The 21558-nt window shown below is 30.9% G+C and overlaps 3 protein-coding genes across 3 annotated transcripts; 1 reads left to right on the plus strand and 2 right to left on the minus strand.

The window, feature by feature from the left end:
* Positions 1-1897: 1897 nt before the first annotated feature.
* LOTGIDRAFT_131080 (hypothetical protein) lies at positions 1898-3690 on the plus strand (the record flags this gene model as incomplete). Its single annotated transcript, XM_009066016.1, has 5 exons — positions 1898-2041; positions 2232-2347; positions 2601-2731; positions 3091-3272; positions 3553-3690. Coding segments are annotated over 5 exons (711 nt in total), but the record flags the coding sequence as incomplete, so codon positions are not given.
* A 4802-nt stretch (positions 3691-8492) lies between these two features.
* LOTGIDRAFT_221601 (hypothetical protein) lies at positions 8493-10633 on the minus strand (the record flags this gene model as incomplete). Its single annotated transcript, XM_009066017.1, has 4 exons — positions 10560-10633; positions 10177-10332; positions 9614-9704; positions 8493-9157 (listed from the first exon to the last, which is right to left on the minus strand). Coding segments are annotated over exons 3-4 (702 nt in total), but the record flags the coding sequence as incomplete, so codon positions are not given.
* A 342-nt stretch (positions 10634-10975) lies between these two features.
* Positions 10976-12790, minus strand: LOTGIDRAFT_130995 (hypothetical protein; the record flags this gene model as incomplete). The annotated part of the gene is made up of 5 exons (XM_009066018.1): positions 10976-11051; positions 11404-11643; positions 11955-12025; positions 12249-12377; positions 12698-12790. Coding segments are annotated over 5 exons (609 nt in total), but the record flags the coding sequence as incomplete, so codon positions are not given.
* Positions 12791-21558: the final 8768 nt, after the last annotated feature.

Genomic DNA, 21558 nt, shown 5'->3' on the forward strand with positions numbered 1-21558 from the left:
AATATGTAGGTTGGAATTAAGATATTAAATTATGAACCTTCTGAAATTTGATAATGCCTAGGATAGAGATGTTTTTGAAAATGGCATTTTAGTCTGCCGGAGAAATTATAGTTCTAAACTAGAGACCTATAATACGTTTGCTCGGAAAAAGAAGAATCTGAAAATAAATAGACAGCCAGACAGTCAACTCTTAAACAAATGAATATTGTCTACCATAATTTCTTCCTTTGGGCCTTTCTATTTCTATTTTATTAGGTTTAAATTTCTCTTTTTGTATCCAGCAATTGGAATACAGAACCAGATAATTATGATATACAAGCTTGTGTAAATATAAACCAATTTAACAGATTTAGTGATGATTTCTGTACCAGTAAATATCCATATATCTGTAAAGTCAACAAAAAGGAAGGTAGGTTGAGGTATTATTCAGTTGAGACTATATTGTATAGTAAACAGCCTCTCGCATCTTACCCTGATGTAAGTCTATAAATTATTTCTTGACAGCAATAGGTTTATCATTATTGGTAACTAAGAGATATCTAATTCTAGCAGAAAACAATGAAATGTATCCTCGTTCTCACACTCGGTTTATAAGAAAAAAACATCATTTCAGATGAATATTGTCCAATACCTACCTCCGATGAAAGATGGGCATATTTAATGTTTGCGTGCTACTGGATTGCTGACCCTGCTAACCCTGCAGAATTTTTAACATGGTCAGATGCTAAAGCTAAATGTCAGACGTTGAATCCACTTGGTCGAGGACCAATGCATCTTCTATCAATAACCTCTGGCATGGAAGTTGTAAGTCGTATCTCTTTATGCCTACTATTACTTTTGATAAGCAATCATCAGCCTTTCTTTCTGATTGTGAGTTGCAAATTTTCGTCGGTACAGGAAGAACGTAGTTGTTCATAAGAGACAGGATCGACTAGTTACAGAAAGCACCTATTGATTCTTCCTAATTATTACACAGCCAGTTTCTTAGGTTTTGTCTCAGTATTAAATTTTATGGAATAAGATCAAACGAAGATATCGGGAAATTTGTCGCAATATAATCAAGGTTTGCTTAAAAGAACATATTATTTTGAAAATTGTTGGCGAAAAAGTCTTGAAGCAGCTTGAATTTTTCCAGGAGTTTTTCTCAAGTGAATTACCATATAGAGCTGGTGGTGTTTCTACACCATGGTGGACTGGACTCAATGATATTGACAACAAAGATTTTTATGTATGGGAAGATGGTAACACATGGAATGCGTCTATGACGTAAGTAAAACTAAAACAGCTCTTCACATATGACAGAAAACAAGTTACCTCACAAGACATCTGAGTCCCCTAATCTATGAAAAATCTGGTGTTTGTTGATGCAGCCAATGATCTTTAATCCACTTTGAGAAATATAATCCTTTTACAAACGGTTCAACGGTTAGCAGATTTTTGTCGGTCTAAAAAGATCTGTGCTTATGGACTCGTATCTTTTCTCATTGCTTACCTCAACTAAGTGAGATTACTCAAATTGAAATTGTTTTTTGTTTATCTTTAGTCCGTGGGATAATGCACCAAGTAATGGATCTGATGAAAATTGTGCTATTATGTACAGAGCTGGTGTTGTTGATGATTTTCAATGTGGAGGAAGGTCTCATTTCATCTGTCAAAAATCAGCATCCAAGAGTAAGATATATTTATTGATGACGTATGAAAATATAACATGACAGTCACTATGTGCGAACGGTGTTCATCTCTACATGTATCAATACTTGAGTTTTAGTTCTGCGTACTCGTCTGTATTAAAAGTATATAAGAAATCGCCAGTAAAAGACTTTCAATACAATATCCGGGGGTTAATATATGGTGCGTCCTCGAAATCTTCTGTTTCTGAATTTCAGCTGAATTAGCAGTAGGCTGTCCAGATCATTGGATAAGAGGAGGTCATTTTTGTTATTTATTTGCTAATAATAGTGAAACTACCTGGTCTCAAGCAAGATCTGTTTGTCAGAAAGGTGGCGGTGATCTGCTGAAACAAGATACAGCTGATAAAAAGGTAGATTGTCATAGTTTTTATTATCTTTATATTTAGATCTCACGTACATTACGTTCCCACGTTTTGTGACGCTGTGAATTGAATTCTTCTGGTGAATTCAATGAAAAAGGGAACTGAGCACATTGATTTCTTTGGAATTTGTTACTGTTAGAAGTAAGCTATATTTCCATGTTGTTCTGCTACATTGTAGTACTGGATAAGCCAACAGATAATACCTTCAAGAGGATATTGGACTGGGTTAAATGATAGAGACACAGAAGGAGATTACAAATGGGCTGATGGTACCAAATTAAATACACAGTTCATGTGAGTTCTTTTGTGTACTTCCTTTGGCATTGAATCTGTGTTTGAACATAAAGAGAAATTACATTAAAATTTAACAAAATATCTTGACACACATTACTAATAACGTCCCTGTTAATATTTCCAGAATGTGGCCTAAACACTGCATTTAAATTTATTTTTATGGAAAAGTTGTCTATCTCTGTCCTAAAGGAAATAATGGATTGAACGCACAAATCTACTTGTTTTGTATTTTATCCCAACTATTCTTGCCTAGTCAGTGGGATAAAGAACCTAACAGTAATGTTGAAGAAGCTGATTGTGGGTTGATAGCACGGGATGGAACCTTTGATGATGTCAGTTGTAGCCAGAAACAAGGATATATATGTGAATATGTTAACGATCCAGGTAAGACATTTATTCACTATGGATTATTCTTCTCTATTATGAACTTATATTGATACTTTGAGTAAACTATTAGCATAAATTCAAAATAAATGAAAATATATTCTTATGAATTTGACTTTAGGTAAATAAATGTGGGTCTGTAAAAATTGTGTTCACTTATAAGTAATATGTGAAGTCGTCAGGATACTACAGATACACTCTTGATAAATTCAGATAATGGAAACCAGTGCTTAAACCTGGGGTGCTTTGGAATAAGGTTACATCGAGAAAGAAAATTTAAGAACAAAATGTACATTGTTTCATGTATAAACTTTAAGATCTGGAAATGAACTATTTGATATCATGAATATTAATTGTAGGAAATAAATGTTTACCTGGATGGCTTAGTGATGGTGGATCAAATTGTTATTATTTTAGTTCTACTAATATCACATCCTTAACGATGTGGAATGAAGTCAACCAAGCTTGTTTAGATCAGGCACATCTATATAATGAGGATCAACAAGCTGGCTATTTATGTCTGGATTCTAAAGATGAAGTTGTAAGTAAATCGATATTACACAATATTCACTTTTCACAAGATAGATGATATATGTCCAGGGCCCCATGGATACATGGTTATCGTTGTGTCCATCACATCTGATATTGAGAGCAGCTTTGCCATGTTACTCTTTGCTCGGTTCTATCCTTTCAGCTTATGGAGAGTTACATAAGAATTTCAAACTTCTTGTTCATTGCTCGATCTTAAATATTGATTTGCTTCATCTCACCTGTTAATGGATTATCAGTTTATCCTAACGAGGAAATATCTGTCGTTTCAGACATTTATAAATCAACAGTTGGCCATCCAACCTTTAACCTATAGAAGATGGTGGACAGGGTTAAATGATAGAACTATAGAGGGTCAATGGGTGTGGCAGAGAGATTATGACACTGTTGTAAATGTAGATATAATGTAAGTCATCAGGCAACAGAATAGATATACATGTACATTACAAGTTTATGATTCCACTTGTGTTTTCTGTACTGTTAGGTATTCAAGCGAGAGATGACAATGCACTACACCATTCATGAAAAGGGCAACTATCAGAGTTTCGTTTGTCCCAATCAAGTGTAGTTTTTAAGAGTATCTCGACTTTCCAATGCAGAGCAGAAATAGCGTGCCAATTTCTACGGGAAGAAAACACTAGGTACCGAAGCATCAGTTGGATAACCAGATTTTCATAGAAAATGCCTTCCAAACACCCTCACTCAACGTGGCCTATCTGTTCACCTTAAATCGCAATTTCAGTAAATGGAATAAAGAACCTAATAATTATAATAATGAAGACTGTACTATATTATATCAAGGTGGAAAATATAATGATTTAGATTGTAACGCTAAAGCCAACTATATATGTGAAAAAACTGCAGGTACAAACTATAGACTATTATATTTTGAGAAAATTGCTTATTGCCATCACCAGTTAGAGAATATGAGATCACCAATTCATTTATCTGTTGAAATGAATGAAATTGTGCTGGGTTAATATATATTATTGTGGGAAATCTTGACCATTGCAGGGCACCTAATGGTACCTTATGGTACATCTGGCAACATTTTGATCCCCAAATTGAAAACTGACTTTTCAACCACAATACAAGATGAATGGACAAAGGATACGTCTAAGGCAAATTCCTAATTGTCCCACTGAAGAATGAAATAGTGGGATGGAGGTAAAAGTTGTTTTAATAGGTGTTTCATGTTCTTTCAGGGAGTAATAAGTCTGAAACCAAATGGTGGACTGTTATCATTTTATATCTATTATCATTATCATTGTTATGATTGAATAAAATCGATTTTTTGTAATTTGTTTATTTCTTTAGAAATTTGCAGATCAGCAGGTCATAATGATTTTTCATTTTCCAACATATCATTTCACAATCTCAGGTTAGAAATTCGGGCAACCTCAGATATTTCGCTCCCTCTCGGACGTCAACCTTGCTATGCCACTGGGGTTAACTAGATTATCACAGAGAGGTGAGGAATAGGTGATTATTACAGCCGGATATAATTGGGAATGAGTGAATAGTACAGACTGAATGAGTAGTGGGTGATTTTAACAGATATAATGCGTAATTGGAGATTATTACAGGCAGTGAGTAATAGATGTTCATAACACAGGGTGAATATTACTGACCGGGTGAAAAATGCGTGGTTGTAACAGACAGGATGCGTAATGAGTGATTACAACGGACAGGGTGAGTAATGGGTGAATATTGCAGACAGGGTGAGTAATAACGTAACAAATAACGTTGTGATTGTAACTGACGAGTACTGGGTGATTATAACAGATAGGACGAGTAATAGAAGCTTGTAACAGACAGAGCGAGTGATTGATGATTGTAACAAACAAGATGAGAACTTGGTGATTAAAACAGGGCGAGTAATAGGTGAATGTAACAGGCAGGGCTAGTTATGGTTGATTATAAAACAGGAAGACTAATGTGAGATAACAGACAGGGTGAGTAATATTATAACTATTCCAGACAGTATGAGTGGTGGAAGATTATAACAGACAGGATTAGTACTGAGTGATCACAAGAGATATGAAGAATATTATACACAGGCTTTCTGAAATTGTCTTCAGGTTTACGCCAACTCTAAGCAATTAATAATTGATCTTATGTCTCCTTTTTTTTAGTAAAAATTCAGAAAATGTTTGTTCATTATGCATTAATAACTTTTTATTGGGATCATTCAATATCATCAGTTACGTCATCAAAACTATGTAGTAATTATGGATGATTACAACAGACAGGATTCAAATGTTATAACAACAAAATACGTCATGCACCAACTCTAAGAATTTAATAATTGATCATTTGTCTCATATTACAGAGTAAAAGTTCAATAAATGTTTGTTCACTATGCATTAATAAATATTTAGAGGAATTATTCAATAAAATCAGTTCTTTTGCAATCAAAACTAACAGACAATTACAGATTATAATAATTCCTTGAAAGTGAATAAAATCAGATCTGTGAAAGAAAAAATATTGTTCGGTGTGATGTTTTCTGTGAGCCATTATATGTCTACTGAAAATACTCCAGTGCTACAGCTATCAATATTAGTATCACTATAAAGATGCACTGCTGTGAGGTGGGACAGATATACACATTATGAAACACTCTAATAATGCGATTTTTATCTTGGCAAATAATATTTTAAATATATCTAACTTTGTTGGTTGATTAGAAAAGAGAAAACATTCCAAGCATGATTTAGCTATAAACAATATTTCCAAATTAACCACTAAACTCCTTCATTGCTAGCGTAGGTTAAGAAAGAACATTTTTACATGGTCCATGGTAAATTCAGAGATATTGGACTGTTAAATCATCCTTGGTTGATAAACTACTTGATTAACCCTTGCAAGTATCTTTGATACACATACAACAGATAGTAATCTTCGTTTCAACTACACAATGATATCATAAATAGAGAGTATACAGATAATATATTTTGACATCAATATAAAAGTTATATAATTTTGGCACATCATCTAATACATATATTATTATGTTATATCATCAATGTGATTATATTTTTTATGCTATGGACAACGCAACAGTACAGAAAGCTTTAACCTTTTAAACTCTTGCAAAAAATTTCAACCTACAGTAAGTTTCTCCAACACTAGGTGTTCATATGGTTAATATATACTAATAAATACATTGCATAAAGTACTTAAACCTATTTTACTACTGGCTACCGGATAATACTAAAATCATTGAGTGATATACTTCAATCTAATAAATCTAAACTTTTGGTTATTGTTTTATCAATAATTTTTGAAATGGGGAAAACAAAGATTCAACAACATCTGACCATCTGAATTGACCTCAATTAGACATTTTTTGTCATTTTACCATCTAACCCAGGATGTGCCTATATATATAGACAGGAGTTTTCAACCTTATTCATAACATTACCCCTTTCAGGATCAGGATCCTCATTCCCCCTATAAATTCTTACTTTTTCATGATTTTCTCTTAGGTTTTCCTTACAATCTTTTTTCATGTTGGAGAATATAGCGTGAATAATTGTCCCAAAATTTATACTAGGTTGAAAACTTTTCTAAGGTATTAGTACTAGTATAGTTGTTGACATAAACATTTCAACATGTCATGATGGTGACTACATGTTTACCATCTGTATCTACAGTACCTTAATATCTTACAAACATACTTTTATATTATAGAGAGAGCAATTTCTATTGATTAAGAAGGTTATAATTTATGATTTTCATCTTGATTTGCTTTACAAGTCAAGTGTAAGAGAAAATCAGGTGAAAATCTGATCAAGTCGTCTTAACGACCACGAAAGCTTGAAGAATTAAATACTTTAGTCACTCTTAAAAGCTGTCTTCTTACTTCTTTTATAATACAACATAGAGTGATACAGCATTACTATCAATTCTGATTAAGATTGGTTAAGGTTTTAGTTCTTTTTCCATTATGTTTGGCTGCAGCCAATCATTGCATGTAAATAATTCACCAGTTTTTATAACTATCCTATACTTACACCATCACTATTATATCAAATTAAATAATGATATTGGTATATATTTAGTATTAATAGAGAACATGTGTCAACAGCATCAGTGGCTATATGGTGTAAAACCATGTTAAAACATGATAGTTTTCTAATCGTAAACAAAAGCACTGGCAAATAATCTCATTATCATAAGTAGATTATATGCACAATGACTTTTAAATACACAATCTGAAATCATGATGCATTACCGCAATGTTGAATATTTTCTCTGTAACCAATGTAAAAAAAGTACAATTATTTGAGAAAAAACTCTGAAAACAATTCTAGAAGATAATAACCTGAGGTTCACTATATAAGGTTTAAATCTATGAACTGGTAACTTAAGACCACAACCAATGGAACAAAACTTGAAAGCAATTCAAAATATTAAAAATAGATATGCTTATAATAATAAGTTAATTGCACTATTGGGAAAATACATGCACCATATATATGGACAAAATGGCATGAGACCAAAATAAACCACCAAAAAAGATTATACTGCTGAGCACTGGAATGAGAATAATATAACAAAATAAAATAATATTTCTTTATAAACATCTATATACTCTTTGCCTGATAAAATTCTAAAATAAAACATGCCATAACAAATTAAAATAAAATTAAGGTGGGAAATAATCTAAAATATGCTAATAATAATTAAATAAATACAAATTTCGTTTCACTTTCTTGATTGTCTAATTTATCACGAACTAGAATTTCAAATACCTCCATTAAACGCTGTGATTTCTTAGTCACAGGTCGAGATTTTATAGATGGTGGTCTTAAACTAGAGCTGCTCCCTACATTAGTAATATTAGCCATTTTTAATTTCAACTTCATAAAGGGATTATTATCTGGTTTAATACCTCTCCGATCAGCCTCAACTTGACGACTTAATGATGTATCACTTAGAGATATTTTCATACTAGGGTGATGTAAGTGGTCTGATTTTTTAACTATTGGTGTTTTGGCATCATTCTCTGTTTGTTCTTGTAAATCTATTTGATCTATACCTAACTCTAAGTTTGTGTCTAAATCTATTTTAAGTATTGGAATTTGTGAAGTTTCTGCTGCCTCATATTGAGGTAGTTTATTTGTGGAAAACCTTGCACTATCTCTTCTCTGATTGGTTAATTTCTCACCATCAACTTTACCCTGATTGCTTGAATATTCAGTTACTAATTGAGCACTAGCATCTATATCGGAATCTCTTTCAAAAACATTAGTTACAGACTCGCTTTCACTTTCACTTGTGCTTCTCAACCGTTGTCTTGAAATAAGCTTCTCTTTACCTCGTAACTGAGAATTAAGTAATAATTGACTAGGACTTGTTGCTAGGATACCACAACTGCCCAGTATCACTTCCTCATCAATATCTTCAGTAGCTTTCACCTCAACGGTATCCTCATCACTGTTGGATTCACTAATTTCAGGTTGTCCCCCTTGATCAGCGACCTCTTCAATTTCATCTTCAGGTGCTTTGTCAGAGTTAGAGAAAACACTTGTAAATTTGGCTGCTACTTTTGCTGCTGAATTCAGTGCTATATTTGGTTTGCTAAAATTTAACTTGATAGAGGGTGTGTTGAAGGATGGAAGAGAAGGCTTCTTGAAGGGACTTCTGATGGCTGCCTGAAGAAATTCGATTGGATTGCGATTAGGGGAAGTTTTCTCATCAGTAATTGCATTATCTTGACCATTGCTGTCTGTATCAGTGAGCATAGAGGTCTTTAGAGAGAGAGGTATATCTGTAGATATATCACGAGGTAAATGTATACAAGCTAAAGAATTTTCCTGTTGTTGTTTATGTATATCCATTATATCAGGATGAGGTCTTGTTCGCTTTCTACAAAATACAAACATAATACATGTATACATACATATCATGTTGTCAATTAACTCAGGAACACAAATTGCTATCATGATTATAGATTGATAGTACCGGTATATTGTATTTTGTTCTAAATATCTTGAGGTCTAAAGCACTGGTACCAAAATGCACTAAAGCAGTATGGATCTACATGTTTGGATTTAATAGGCTAATATCTGGAGTGTCTTCGTGGCATATTGCACTCCCAACATCCCAACCTTTGCAATACATTACAAAATGTATAATGTTAAAGCCCATTTCATTTAATTTTTTACCCAATGCCTTCTATTTTGTATGATCATCTATGCTTTACACTTACTGTTTTAAACTTAAAAAAACTAAGGCTGTACAAATGTACAGATCAAGATATATTGTGTAAATGAACCCATTAATCACCTAAGTATATAAATACAATGGGTATTGCGAGCTCACCTCTCTAATTTCTGTCTCTCAACAACATCTAAATTCATGGACAATAACTCTTGACTAGCAATAAATGACTGACCAATAGCTCGTAAAGATTCTAAATAAACAATGTAATAAAATATCATAAAGGGAAACATGTTATTGAGCTAGAATATTTCAGGTTCAGATTTATTTGAAAAATACCATATATTTGGAAGGAAGAAATTGTTTTAGAAGCCAATTTTGCAAATGATTTCCCAACCAGCCTCATTCATTCATTTAGCTTCATTGGGGTATTACAGGTGGTGGTGCATATCACCAGCTAGAATCATAGCATACAATAATGTTTTGCACTATGTTTAATTTAGATAGGTTCTCAAGGACCCTTTCTACCAGCTAGGCATGGATCTATCCTGGATTATACAACCCATTATCAGTTAGGTTTACCAGACTCTGGTGACTTACTTTCACACACTATTTACTTAACCTAACCAAACAAATGATGGTTAGATTCTATAAGCTCTAACTGACTATATACTAATTGTGTATCTAGTGATATTTACTCATTGATAATAGTCAATGAATCTTACCCTTTGCTTCCTCCTGATTTTTTACAGCTATAATAACATTATTAAATAGACGTGTACTGGGAACACGGAATGTATGAAAGAATCCCTCCTCAGCTAAACAATGATAATAAATACGTAGACAACTATATCGTGATTTAAATATACCAGGTTCTAAACCTACAAATATAACATATAATATATTAACTCTCATCAGCAATATTAACTTTAAATATTTCAATATATTCATCAATATACATGTAATGACATCTAAACATTCAGGTTCTTATTCACATTTTCACATGCAGTTATAGCCACATCACAACATAATAGTTTTATTGTACACAATGTTAGAGGCTGTTATGAGAATAGGCCTAACAAGTAACAAGTACAAAATGTCTTATTACCTATTTCTAATTTTTCTATATCTTCAACAAATATTTTCTGATATTGATTTACCTGATCTTCTTCATCATCATACCTAAAATGAAAAGTGAATTTGTGTTTAATGTCCTACTTCTCTGTTTCAGATTTGCCGCCAAAGACAGACAAGGCTATGCAGTGGGTAATGAGGGAATTATTGCAAAGACAGTTACACAATATTCCCATTTATTTTTAATTCCCAATCATCAAGAACTATTAGTCCAGGAGAAGCAGAAATTCTACTTGTTCAGCTAGAGGTCTTGGATTTTCCTCCACTAAGCGATGCATATCAAGGGAATGAGAGTGTATGTTTTTGCGATGTAAATGATTCAGTCAAATCATATTGATATTGAAAACATCTATATCTGTTGATAATGTATTAATTATATTACTTAGATCCTTACCAAGCAATATAAATAGCTCTTTGACTTAACAATAAAATAGTATCCATTTCTTGTCTATCAGGGTCTCCAGTTCTACCAATATATCATATTAAGTCATTTAAAAAAATATCTAACACACAATGCTACAAATGACAGTAAGATGTTGAAAGCACAAATTGTTGCTATGTTCTAAAATAAGCCTTTTTAAAACTTAAATCAAAGAGATATTGAACAAATGACAAAATCAATCTAAATCAATCTTATATTCAAGTATCTGAAACTTTTCCAGTTTTAAGTATTATGGAATTTTCTGAAGTAAGCAATGTAAGTGTAAATCTATAAAGTTCGAAAAAAAATTCTCTCTAGTTATAGAGATTTCTACCTTTCATGCAGCTTGATTTCCAATTCAGCACTCTTCAGATCTCAGTCTGATAAAAATACTTACTGAGGATCAGCATTAATCAGACTCCAACCTCCTAAACATTGTTCAGGTTCCACTATTAACATCTTTTTACAATCTTCTATTAACATCTTCACATTTTCTTCTTTCTCTATCAGTTCACTAGTATCATCAACAACATCTAGTTCTCCTACTTTACTGGTTAATATTTCTTGTGAGACTGGTTGGCCTAATATAATATCCATAGCTGCTTGACGATAATCATCACGGAATCTTAAGTAATATCTACAAATATAGATATAAAGTTTAGATGAAACATACTCAGATAAAAAACATCTATCGACAAAACCAGTATCTAAGTGGTTCACATGTTTTTGCAATTATATAACCTCAAAATTAATAAAAACAATCCCAGGCCAACAAACTCACTGAAATCAGGGTTGGCTTGAAGATCGTACAGAATGTAACTCTGAATTGTACTGTACACATATGATCAAAAATAGTAATTTGTCACTACTTAGGTTCAATAATGTTTAGTTTCCGTTTGCAATTATTAACCCCAAAAGGTTGGGTTCCAAGTATAGAAAATATCTTACCGGTTTGCTGAATTCATTCCATCTTTCATCATTCCAGCAAATTTTCTTTCACCAGTTCTGGTAAAATCTCCCTTTAAAATAGTAAATTCAATTGTTACATTCTGAGAGTCCTCTCCCTTGGAATAGTTTTATAAATTGAAAAAGAACATGTTTAAACCCAGTAGTGAGCAAATACCTTTTTCGTTTTTCTTTCCTGTCTGATTGGGTCTTGTTAATGATACAATATGTGTGGAATTTGTGTGTGTCCTGTCATTCAGATTGGAAGCAAGAATCAGGCGACATAATAATAAATACCTTCAAGGCTGCTGTACCAGCATACTGCCTACTGATAGCATCACCATTATTAGCCCATAATTGTTGGTAGGTTATTCTACAGCTTGGTGGTAAAATCTCTTCTGGTGGCAATAAACCCAGTTTTCGGAACTATAATTATGTTATATTATCACATTAATACAAATAAATATGATATAAATGATACATGCATCAATGATTATAACTATCACTATTAGTTTCTAGCAGACAGTTATATAATTTAGTTACATGATCATCAGACATGTATATTTTATCACATGGCAGATTAGATATTAAACACATTGTTATATCAATATTTTTTTTTTATCAAAATGGGAAACATTGTGGATCTTTCACAAGTTAATGCTAAGGAATACCTTTAAAATACCACCAAAAAGTGTCACTTTCAAAACTTTTTTGGCACAATTATTTTTCCATCACAGTAGGCCTACCTGTGTTTCCATCACTATTCTAGCTATTGCTGTTTGAACTACATTTGTTCTGTCTAAACAATCAATACAATTAACCCTAAATACACCACGCTGCTCACATATTAACCCTTTATCATCAACCCTTCAAAATCAAAATTATTATAAATATTAAAATGGTTATCATCTGGTATATATAATGCAATTTAAATTGCCAAATTGTATGACTGTGATGCAAATTGCTTCTGTAGGAAATATCATAGAAACTTTTGACCAGCAGTTAGGATAATTGTCTGATCAGTAAATTGGATTAAAGTTATTTAAGGTTTAGATATGAAAATAAGAAATGTATACTAACCAGCAATATCTCATATCTTTAATGATGTCTTTTATACCTTCTGTTAATAACGAGACATTTTCAAATTTCATTCCACGGCTACAAAATACAATTTATAGTCATTGTATTACTTAGATGTCAATTAGGCATCTGACTCAGAAAATCCACATATCTAATGATGATATATTATTACACATCAACTGGTTGTTTATTCTGCTGGTGGACAAGATTGTCCAAGTGGTCCTTCTCCAATATATAAGCTTAAAGTTCTTCAGTTCAAATAAAAATCAAACTATTGGAAGTTCAAATAAAACACTATGATGAAATTACTTATTAATATTGATGAAAAATAATAATAAAGGTCAAAAATATTAGGTAATGTGAGTTTACAGATTACTTACCAATATTCATGAAAGTCAAAAGTAATAAAAGTCAGATGAGGTGAGTTGTATTGTAAGACATGACTAAGAAATGCATCACTAAGAACAGCTTCTTTCCCTGACAATTCTGCCAATGTTACTATAGATATCTTTTTATACAGATCTAATTGTTCTTCAAAATGTTGACTAAATGCCTCATGTGTTTCTTTCTCATCTGTAAAACAAACACATTTAAATATTTACATGAGATGGCTATTATTGGTATGGTAATATATATCATCATGGAATACAAAACAGAAAATTTTCCTGGGATAATGATTCCATGTTGCTAATTTTGATATTTACTACATAACATATAAAAGTTGACACCTAGACACACAGACATGTGGAATGTCTGGTAATATTTTATGGAATAGTTCAGCTTTAAATAAATACTTAAAGTTAAACTATTTGGCTTTTGTCATGGTGAAAGTACTCAAAAATAAATAAACTGACTTTTATCTCTGTCGTCTTATGTGTTTACCGTATATTTCCAAATATAATGCACTATACACAGTTTTTTGTTTTTGCGTTCGAAAATACTGCAAATGGATGTTGAGGATCTGCCATTTTGTCTTCCTTCATTGCCATGTTGTTATGTTTATAAGATCGTTTCAGGAGTTATAATAACTGATTATAATTTAATGTATCTTGTAAATATTTGCAAATAAATTATTTGAAATTAATAAACTAAATCGGGTATATTGATGTGTTATTTTAACGCAATTAATTCTACATAGAGATGTTCTACGGTGGTAACAAAATATAATTTGATCACGGTCCAAGTAATTTGTATGGCTTTTATAGTAAGAATAACGAATGTCATGCTGTCTGAAATTGTTATCAAGTATTGCATGAATTTGAACATGCTTACCAGATATACCAGGTTTTAATATCATCCTTTGTTTTTCGCAAATTATTCATCCCAATACGCATACGTATATGGTAACTGCTCTAAATGAGACACACACACATTTAATACTCTCACAATATCTTACAGAACATGGAATTGAGGACAGTAGTAGAGTTCTTGTAAATTTATCAAAGCTACTTGAATCTAAGTATCTAAATTATGACTTCAAAATATCACAACATTACTGAGGTATCAAAAAGAAAGCCATAATTTTTTATCAATATAAAACATTATGTTGATATCTTGTGATTTGTCAGACAACTGTTTATATTGGATATGGTTTAAAAAATTGAATATGGTGTCTCCATGTGTTTCAAAATTAATTACCAAAGTGATCCATAGTATTAGCAACAACACAATGGAATATATAGCATATAAATGTTAATAATATGAATGATCTTATGGCCAATATTACATGGAGACAAATAAAAAAAGATCAAGATAGTCAGTCTTTAATTCATATCACTGAAGTAATTTGACAAACCATCCTCTAAATCTTTGCTGCTTATATTTTCTAGAGCATTTAAACCTGTCTTAAATCAAGTTTATAGTTAAAAATATTACAAACAACAAACGAACTTAGAAGAGAATTTAAAGATTCTTCCTTTTAAGACATAAAATACTATATATCTTATTGAAGATAAAATCATAGGATATTTTGTATCCTTTTTACTTTGCACTGATCTAATCTTATTGGACATATTGTAGGTATGTTTCATTCAAATTTCATTACAATTTATGATCATGTATAGGAAGGTATGAGGCAACACAAATTTGTTGTAAAAAATATTATCAAGGTTCAGTGATTTTGAGTGCAAAATTGCGATGAATATGCAAATTTCCGAGGTTGGTGTATCAAAGAAACACAGAAAATCTGCTTTAAACCTTGTAAAAGACTGTTATGGTTTGTAAATAGGAAGTAAGTTAACAATGTCACTTTAAAACTGTTACAACACTTGACATAATGTCAGTAAAGAAGAATTCAGTACATGTAATTGTAAAGAAATAAAATTACCTATTGGTTACTTAATCTATGGTCTATATTACATCATTATAACCTTCTATCTCCTTACTTTTATAATAGTCTTTATTGTTCTTTACTTATTGTTCTACTGTTATTTAACATTGTATAATAGCTAATGACTGTTCAATCTTCTCCTTTTATTACTAAACCCTTATTAAAGGGTACCAGTCAGATTAAAGTTACTTCATTAAGTACATTGTACTATCATTCATAAAAAGCATTCCAACTGCTTCAAATTATAGTTCATTGACCTGTCTTTTTGAGACTCAGATGAATGAGATAACTATGCAAGTTTTCAATAGATCAAATAAAAATTCTTATCCTGAGAAGGTTTATGCCAACAAATAATTTTTTTTTTAAGTTTTAGTTTTTAGTTTTTCATACTAGTGCCTAACAACAAGTCAATATTGATAAGTCAATATATATATAACTCTTATATAAGTAAAAAAAATATCTTCAGAAACTTTAAGACTTAAATCATGGAAAATGACTCAAACAGAAAATTGAGAAAAATCAAACTTATCCCAATTTTAACATAATAACATGGAAGCTTCAAATCTTAAAGAGACTGGTATTATCTGTTCTAAAAAAATTTTCATTATATATGTCATAGGAAACCACTCTTTAGACAGAATTGTTTAATGACTGTTGTTCAAAACACATCGATTGAAAGGTTACAGTTATATGTGCAAAATAACACCAATTGACAGATCTCTAGATGCAAGGACGCAATAGGCCCACACTTAATGTAGATATAAAACCTGAACAGGATCAATCAACAGGAAGGTAAATAAAAAAAAATACAATTGCCTAAATCAGGTTATACACTAACCCTCTTTCCAAAAAACATTGACATAAAACATTAGTACTAATGTTAAAGCATATTTCGATCAAATATTTTGTTTTATTTGATGTTAAAAAGTATCTCCAGCATTATTTGATTGAATCAATACTTAAAATACATTTGAAATTACCTCAAAATATAAAAAACTAATTAAAAAGTTTGATTGATTTTTATTATTGTTTAAATAGTAGTTAAAAATATAAACAGGAAAAATAAAGAACATATTGTAATCAAAATATTGATTGTCATGTAATTAATAATATTCCATTGTATATCAAGATACAATCCAGACTATATTGTCTATCGTTTTAAACTATTTTTTTGTATTTACATAAATAATTGTAATGTTATTGTCTACATTTTAAAAGTGCCTAGTCTAGTATGATGCTTTAAAACAAGGCTGTTAAGGATATATCTAGGCATTTGAGCTTTCAAGCTAGGTTATTATCTAGCATTCTTTTAAAATCTTAACCATTTTTCTATTAATGAGTTGTGCTGTAAAATTGCCAAAAAAGTCATAATTATCAATAAAGATCAGTAAAGAATGCTCCTCTGAACTCTACTGAAGTCAAAGACAATTGTTGCTTCTGAATTATTAGTCAAAGCAATCATGGCAGTATTGGCTACATTTCAAAATTTTGCAAAATGAACATAATGTCGAAATACCATAAATACACCACTAAGTATTCAAAGTCCTAAGATTGAAATTTAGGGGTTTTTTCATCAGCATAGGTAAGATTTTGTTGAAGAACCTTTCAATCAGTTCCAATTTATTTTTTTCACAATGAACTGAAGAATGAAAATAAGATATTTATTTCTATTGATTGAAAGAACAATCATGACATGATTGAACAGTAATCAAGTCTAATTATTCATAATTACCTGTCAGCTTTCACCTCTGACCCCAGGTAAGAAGAGAGTGTATAATGGAAGTGAAAGTTAACCTATAACCTCTGACCCCTGATCTGTGATAAAGGTAGTAGAGATAGAAGTGTTGTTAGTCAGTTGGTAGTTGTACAGGTAGTGACTGCCATGTTATGTGACAAGATGACATCTAGTATTCTAGGATATACCACGTTTATATTGTTAACATTAGGTAAGATATATATCTTTATTATAATAGTACATTCTAGTGTAACAATTCAAAACTAGAATCCAATGTCATTTTCTAAATGAATAATTCTTCTGATACTGGCATTTTATTTTCAAAAATAATTTCGATACATACTATTAACAGAACGGTAGGTTCTTTGACTTACAAATCAATTTATTTCTTAAATTCAGTGATTTGTCTTGGTTGAAATCAATGGCTAAATATGTTTAAGCTTATCTGAAAAAGTACTTTTCTATTCAGACATCTTAAATAATCTCTCATTTTGGTGCATGATATTAACTTTGTAACTTTGTTAACACAGCAGAACATCATATAAGTTCATGAAATACTCAAAATCAAACAATCTTTTCAATAATGCTAATATGAAATTGACTTAGTTTATCTATCTCTTACTTATATTTTGTGATAACTACATACCAAAATTCCTCAATTTCTATGCACCAGCAAATTTTTTATCAACTAAAACATAGCGGAGAAGTCACCAAATCTAGCATCAATTCAAAATTACAGGAAAATTACCAAACAACAAGTAAAAAAACAATCAATTATTCTGACAAGTGACCATTTGTTTTTTTTTGTCAACACTAACATTATTTACTATTCATATATTCTGATGATAAACTAGGGCTAAATATTTTGTCCATAATATGCTACACTTACTTTCAAATTCTACTCAAAAACACATTCATATACTGTATCCTGGAGTATCCTGAAATTTAAACTTTTGACTAAAATATTAATATGCTATGATATTTGTGTTTAAGGAACTGATATAGTGGCATATTACTGGGGAACAAATTAAACTTTTAACCGTTTCTAATTACTTGTTTTGATTTGATCAGGTTTTTTATTGACTTTTAAATAATATAATAATTGAATGGGTTTGTTCTCTTTTTCTGTAATTTTATCTAATTGGGTTGGAAGACATCAAAGGAGTGTCCCAAACCTTAAATATAGAATATTTGTCCTTTAGTTTATACAAATAACCGTTATAAATTATATATGTACAGGTACTCTCCAATTCAATAAAACAGGATAATGCAATTTGGTTTGCCAAATAATGGTGAAATACTCTATTTTTCTCTGTCTTCATTAAAGTTAGGTTTACATGCTATAAAATTCAAATAAGCAAGAGATTTGTATGTATAGTAAAGTCCATGTGATGTAAACACATTGTTCTGCAGGAAACCCTAATAATATAACAAGATTTATTATCAGTAACATCAACAATTGGTGATTTGTCAAAATTATAAAGTTGTAGAGGACAAGACATAATTATGCTAAGTTATACTTTCAAGTACCTGTTCAATATATTTTGTTTTTGTGTAAAGTTACTTACAATTCATAGTCAAATATCAAAAAGCAGCAAGTGAAAGAGTTTTGGTTGTCATTATTAGCAGTATTCAAATTAGGAAAAATCTGGTATAACAGGTGTATCAAGCAAGGTCTTATTCATTTACAACACTAATCTTAAAACAATAAATTCAGACTTGAAACTGAACATATTAGCCATGTTTAATGCTAAAATCAGTTTTGTTCGTCTTTAAATGTTTGTTTGTATATGTGGTTGTGTTGTAATGTATCTATGTTTTGTTGGTTGTGGTTTTTTAGCACTTGCATTTATAATTTAATGGGTAACAGAACTTGATTTCTCTTAAGCATGTAATCATTCGAAAAATGTCAAATACCCCCAGATAAAAAATTACTATGAAACTAGTTGAGTATTGAATAAATAACCTCTGATAATGAATATATGGAAAAAGGGGTATAAGGTTATGAATAATATTGAATAAGATTATTATAGAAATATATAATAATCTCCTCATTTATATTCCAAGCCTGATATATCTTAAAACAGATATCATAATCCTATACCTTTTAGATTTGAATAACAAAATTTTAATCTTTGTCTTAATCTTGACTTTACATCGTTCAGATATAATTTTAACTTGAGTTTATTTTCTTGTACACTTACTGCATTTGCCAGAATATCTCAGTTATCTTCATATTCCCTTTCAAGAAAAGAACTGTGACAGTTTTATTAGAGGTTAAAATATGAATTAAATAAGACCTTTAAGTTATATCTGAAGGTGATATCATAAATTTAACACTATTAATGTCAATATATAGGTTAAGGTGTTGTTCTTTGCACAAAAAGAACATTCAAGGTGATTTTTTCGGTAATTTAACAACCTCTCAGTATTATTTTCCCCACGATTCAGTCTCACCAACTAGGGTGCTGAAATTCAGATTTGTGGTGCCAATTGGTAAATATTAAGGTCAAATCAGTGCTACTGTCCTGGCTAAAATTTCCCTGATAGCACTATCGAAAGTTTTGCCCCTTATTTCTGCAAATTAGTATTTCACAAGGATTTTTTCTACCTGCTCTTCCTTGTCCAAACTTTGTGGCAATGATCTGTCTTAGATTTGGGTGGGTTGGTTGGAATCATGGAGGAAACTGACTGATATCAGAACCTATCCTCATCATTTCATCTGAATGAATTAGCAAACTATACCAAGGCTAAACTACTAACATTTCTTTAATACTTTATTTCATTTGTTTTCATAGTCAATTCTAATAACAAGTTTCAACATGTCTCTATATTGGCTTATTTTTTTAGTGAACTGAAAAAAGCTTCACCTAATTTGACTGAAGTTCAATATTTACTTTGAAATTTACAACTTGTTTTTTTCTTGACTAGAAATACACAGACCAGTCAAATAAAAACACTGTTAACAACTCTTTTATTATGTTGTAAAATTTCATTCTATTTGTAGGACTGAAAATTTTGAAATATTCTTCTAAGATATTGTTATTCATTCCAATGTAGGGAACCATATCATAAATATACATAATTCATAAGTCACATGTTTTTGCAGGCCATAAATGACCAAATTGGCTAAATATTCTACAAATGAATCTATAAAACCATATGCATACTTCAAAATAATATAAATGATGAATAATAATAACTTTTGTGATAGGTCCCTGTTTTATGATAGTTTCTCATAATTAATTATGCTTCAGAGTTTGTTAAAGACATTTTTTTTTCACAGTCTTTGATAAAACTGGTATTAAAGAATGTTTTCTTAACAAATGAATGAATAAATAAAGAATGACCTATCTAAGAGAGAGTGAAAACATGAGTGTAATGAACTTGTGTTTATTTTATATAAGAATAGTCCCTATAAATATTACCATCAAATAGTAAGGGCCCTTAAGGAAAAAAAAGTGTGCAGAGAATAAACAATTCTCTATTGGTAATGTTTAAAGAAACAGGCTGGCAGGGTCATTAAATTGGATTATTTCTCTGTGGCGTAAGATAGCATATTGTCTCACTTAATGCTGTGAGCAGACAAGCATATTTTATTGCCGATTGCAGCAAATTTCAAAATCAGCTCATGTCTACGACTGTATGACTGTCATCATAAAAGTATTTGCACAAGTTATTCCATTTGCTAGCAAATTTGCTCGTCTGCGTTTGTTCAGTGTATTTTATCGGATAATTGATACTTTTAAACCATTTTGTCCCAATCATATAAAAATATTCTGCTGATTGACATAAGTTATTATTATGTGGGCCCCTTCAGGATCAGGTGTGAAAAATTGATCGCAATTTTAATCATCATGATCAGACAAAAAAATACGCTCATCTGCCCATAGTATTTTAAATGCATGTTACCATCAACCCTTCTGTCCTGTATCATTATACATTCTTTATTGGGCCACCACAGCCTTCTCTCTCTTCTAGTTTGTTCAGTGAAGGAAACAAACAATGTCCATCCTTAGAAAGTGTCAACTGTTAAATCATGAAGAAAAATTGTATACAGGAAGATAAGCTGACTGAATTTGATGATATATGATTTTACTTCATTTACAATGGTACTTAATCTTTAAAATAATGTCAGATCACATTATTCTAAAAAAAGAGTTTTAGAAATTGGTATCTTGATGTATTCTTAGCAAGCCTAATTCTCCGTAGTTAAGATTGAATCTTTTTTTTTCTCTTTCAAACATTATTTCATTCCTTATTGACAAATAATAGTTTTTCATCAAAATAAAGCATGCTTTTCTAACATAATTTTGGTTTGGAACTATAATACTGGTGCTTTGTTTATTTATTTTATCTCGAACAAAATCTAATATTCAAAATTCTAAATACGATACATCTTAATAAAAAAAACATGAACATAGCATATAGATAGGTTAAAATTCCATGTTGTCAACTGACAT

The sequence above is a fragment of the Lottia gigantea genome (assembly GCF_000327385.1).
Source record: "Lottia gigantea unplaced genomic scaffold LOTGIsca_72, whole genome shotgun sequence".
Lineage (NCBI taxonomy): Eukaryota > Metazoa > Mollusca > Gastropoda > Lottiidae > Lottia > Lottia gigantea.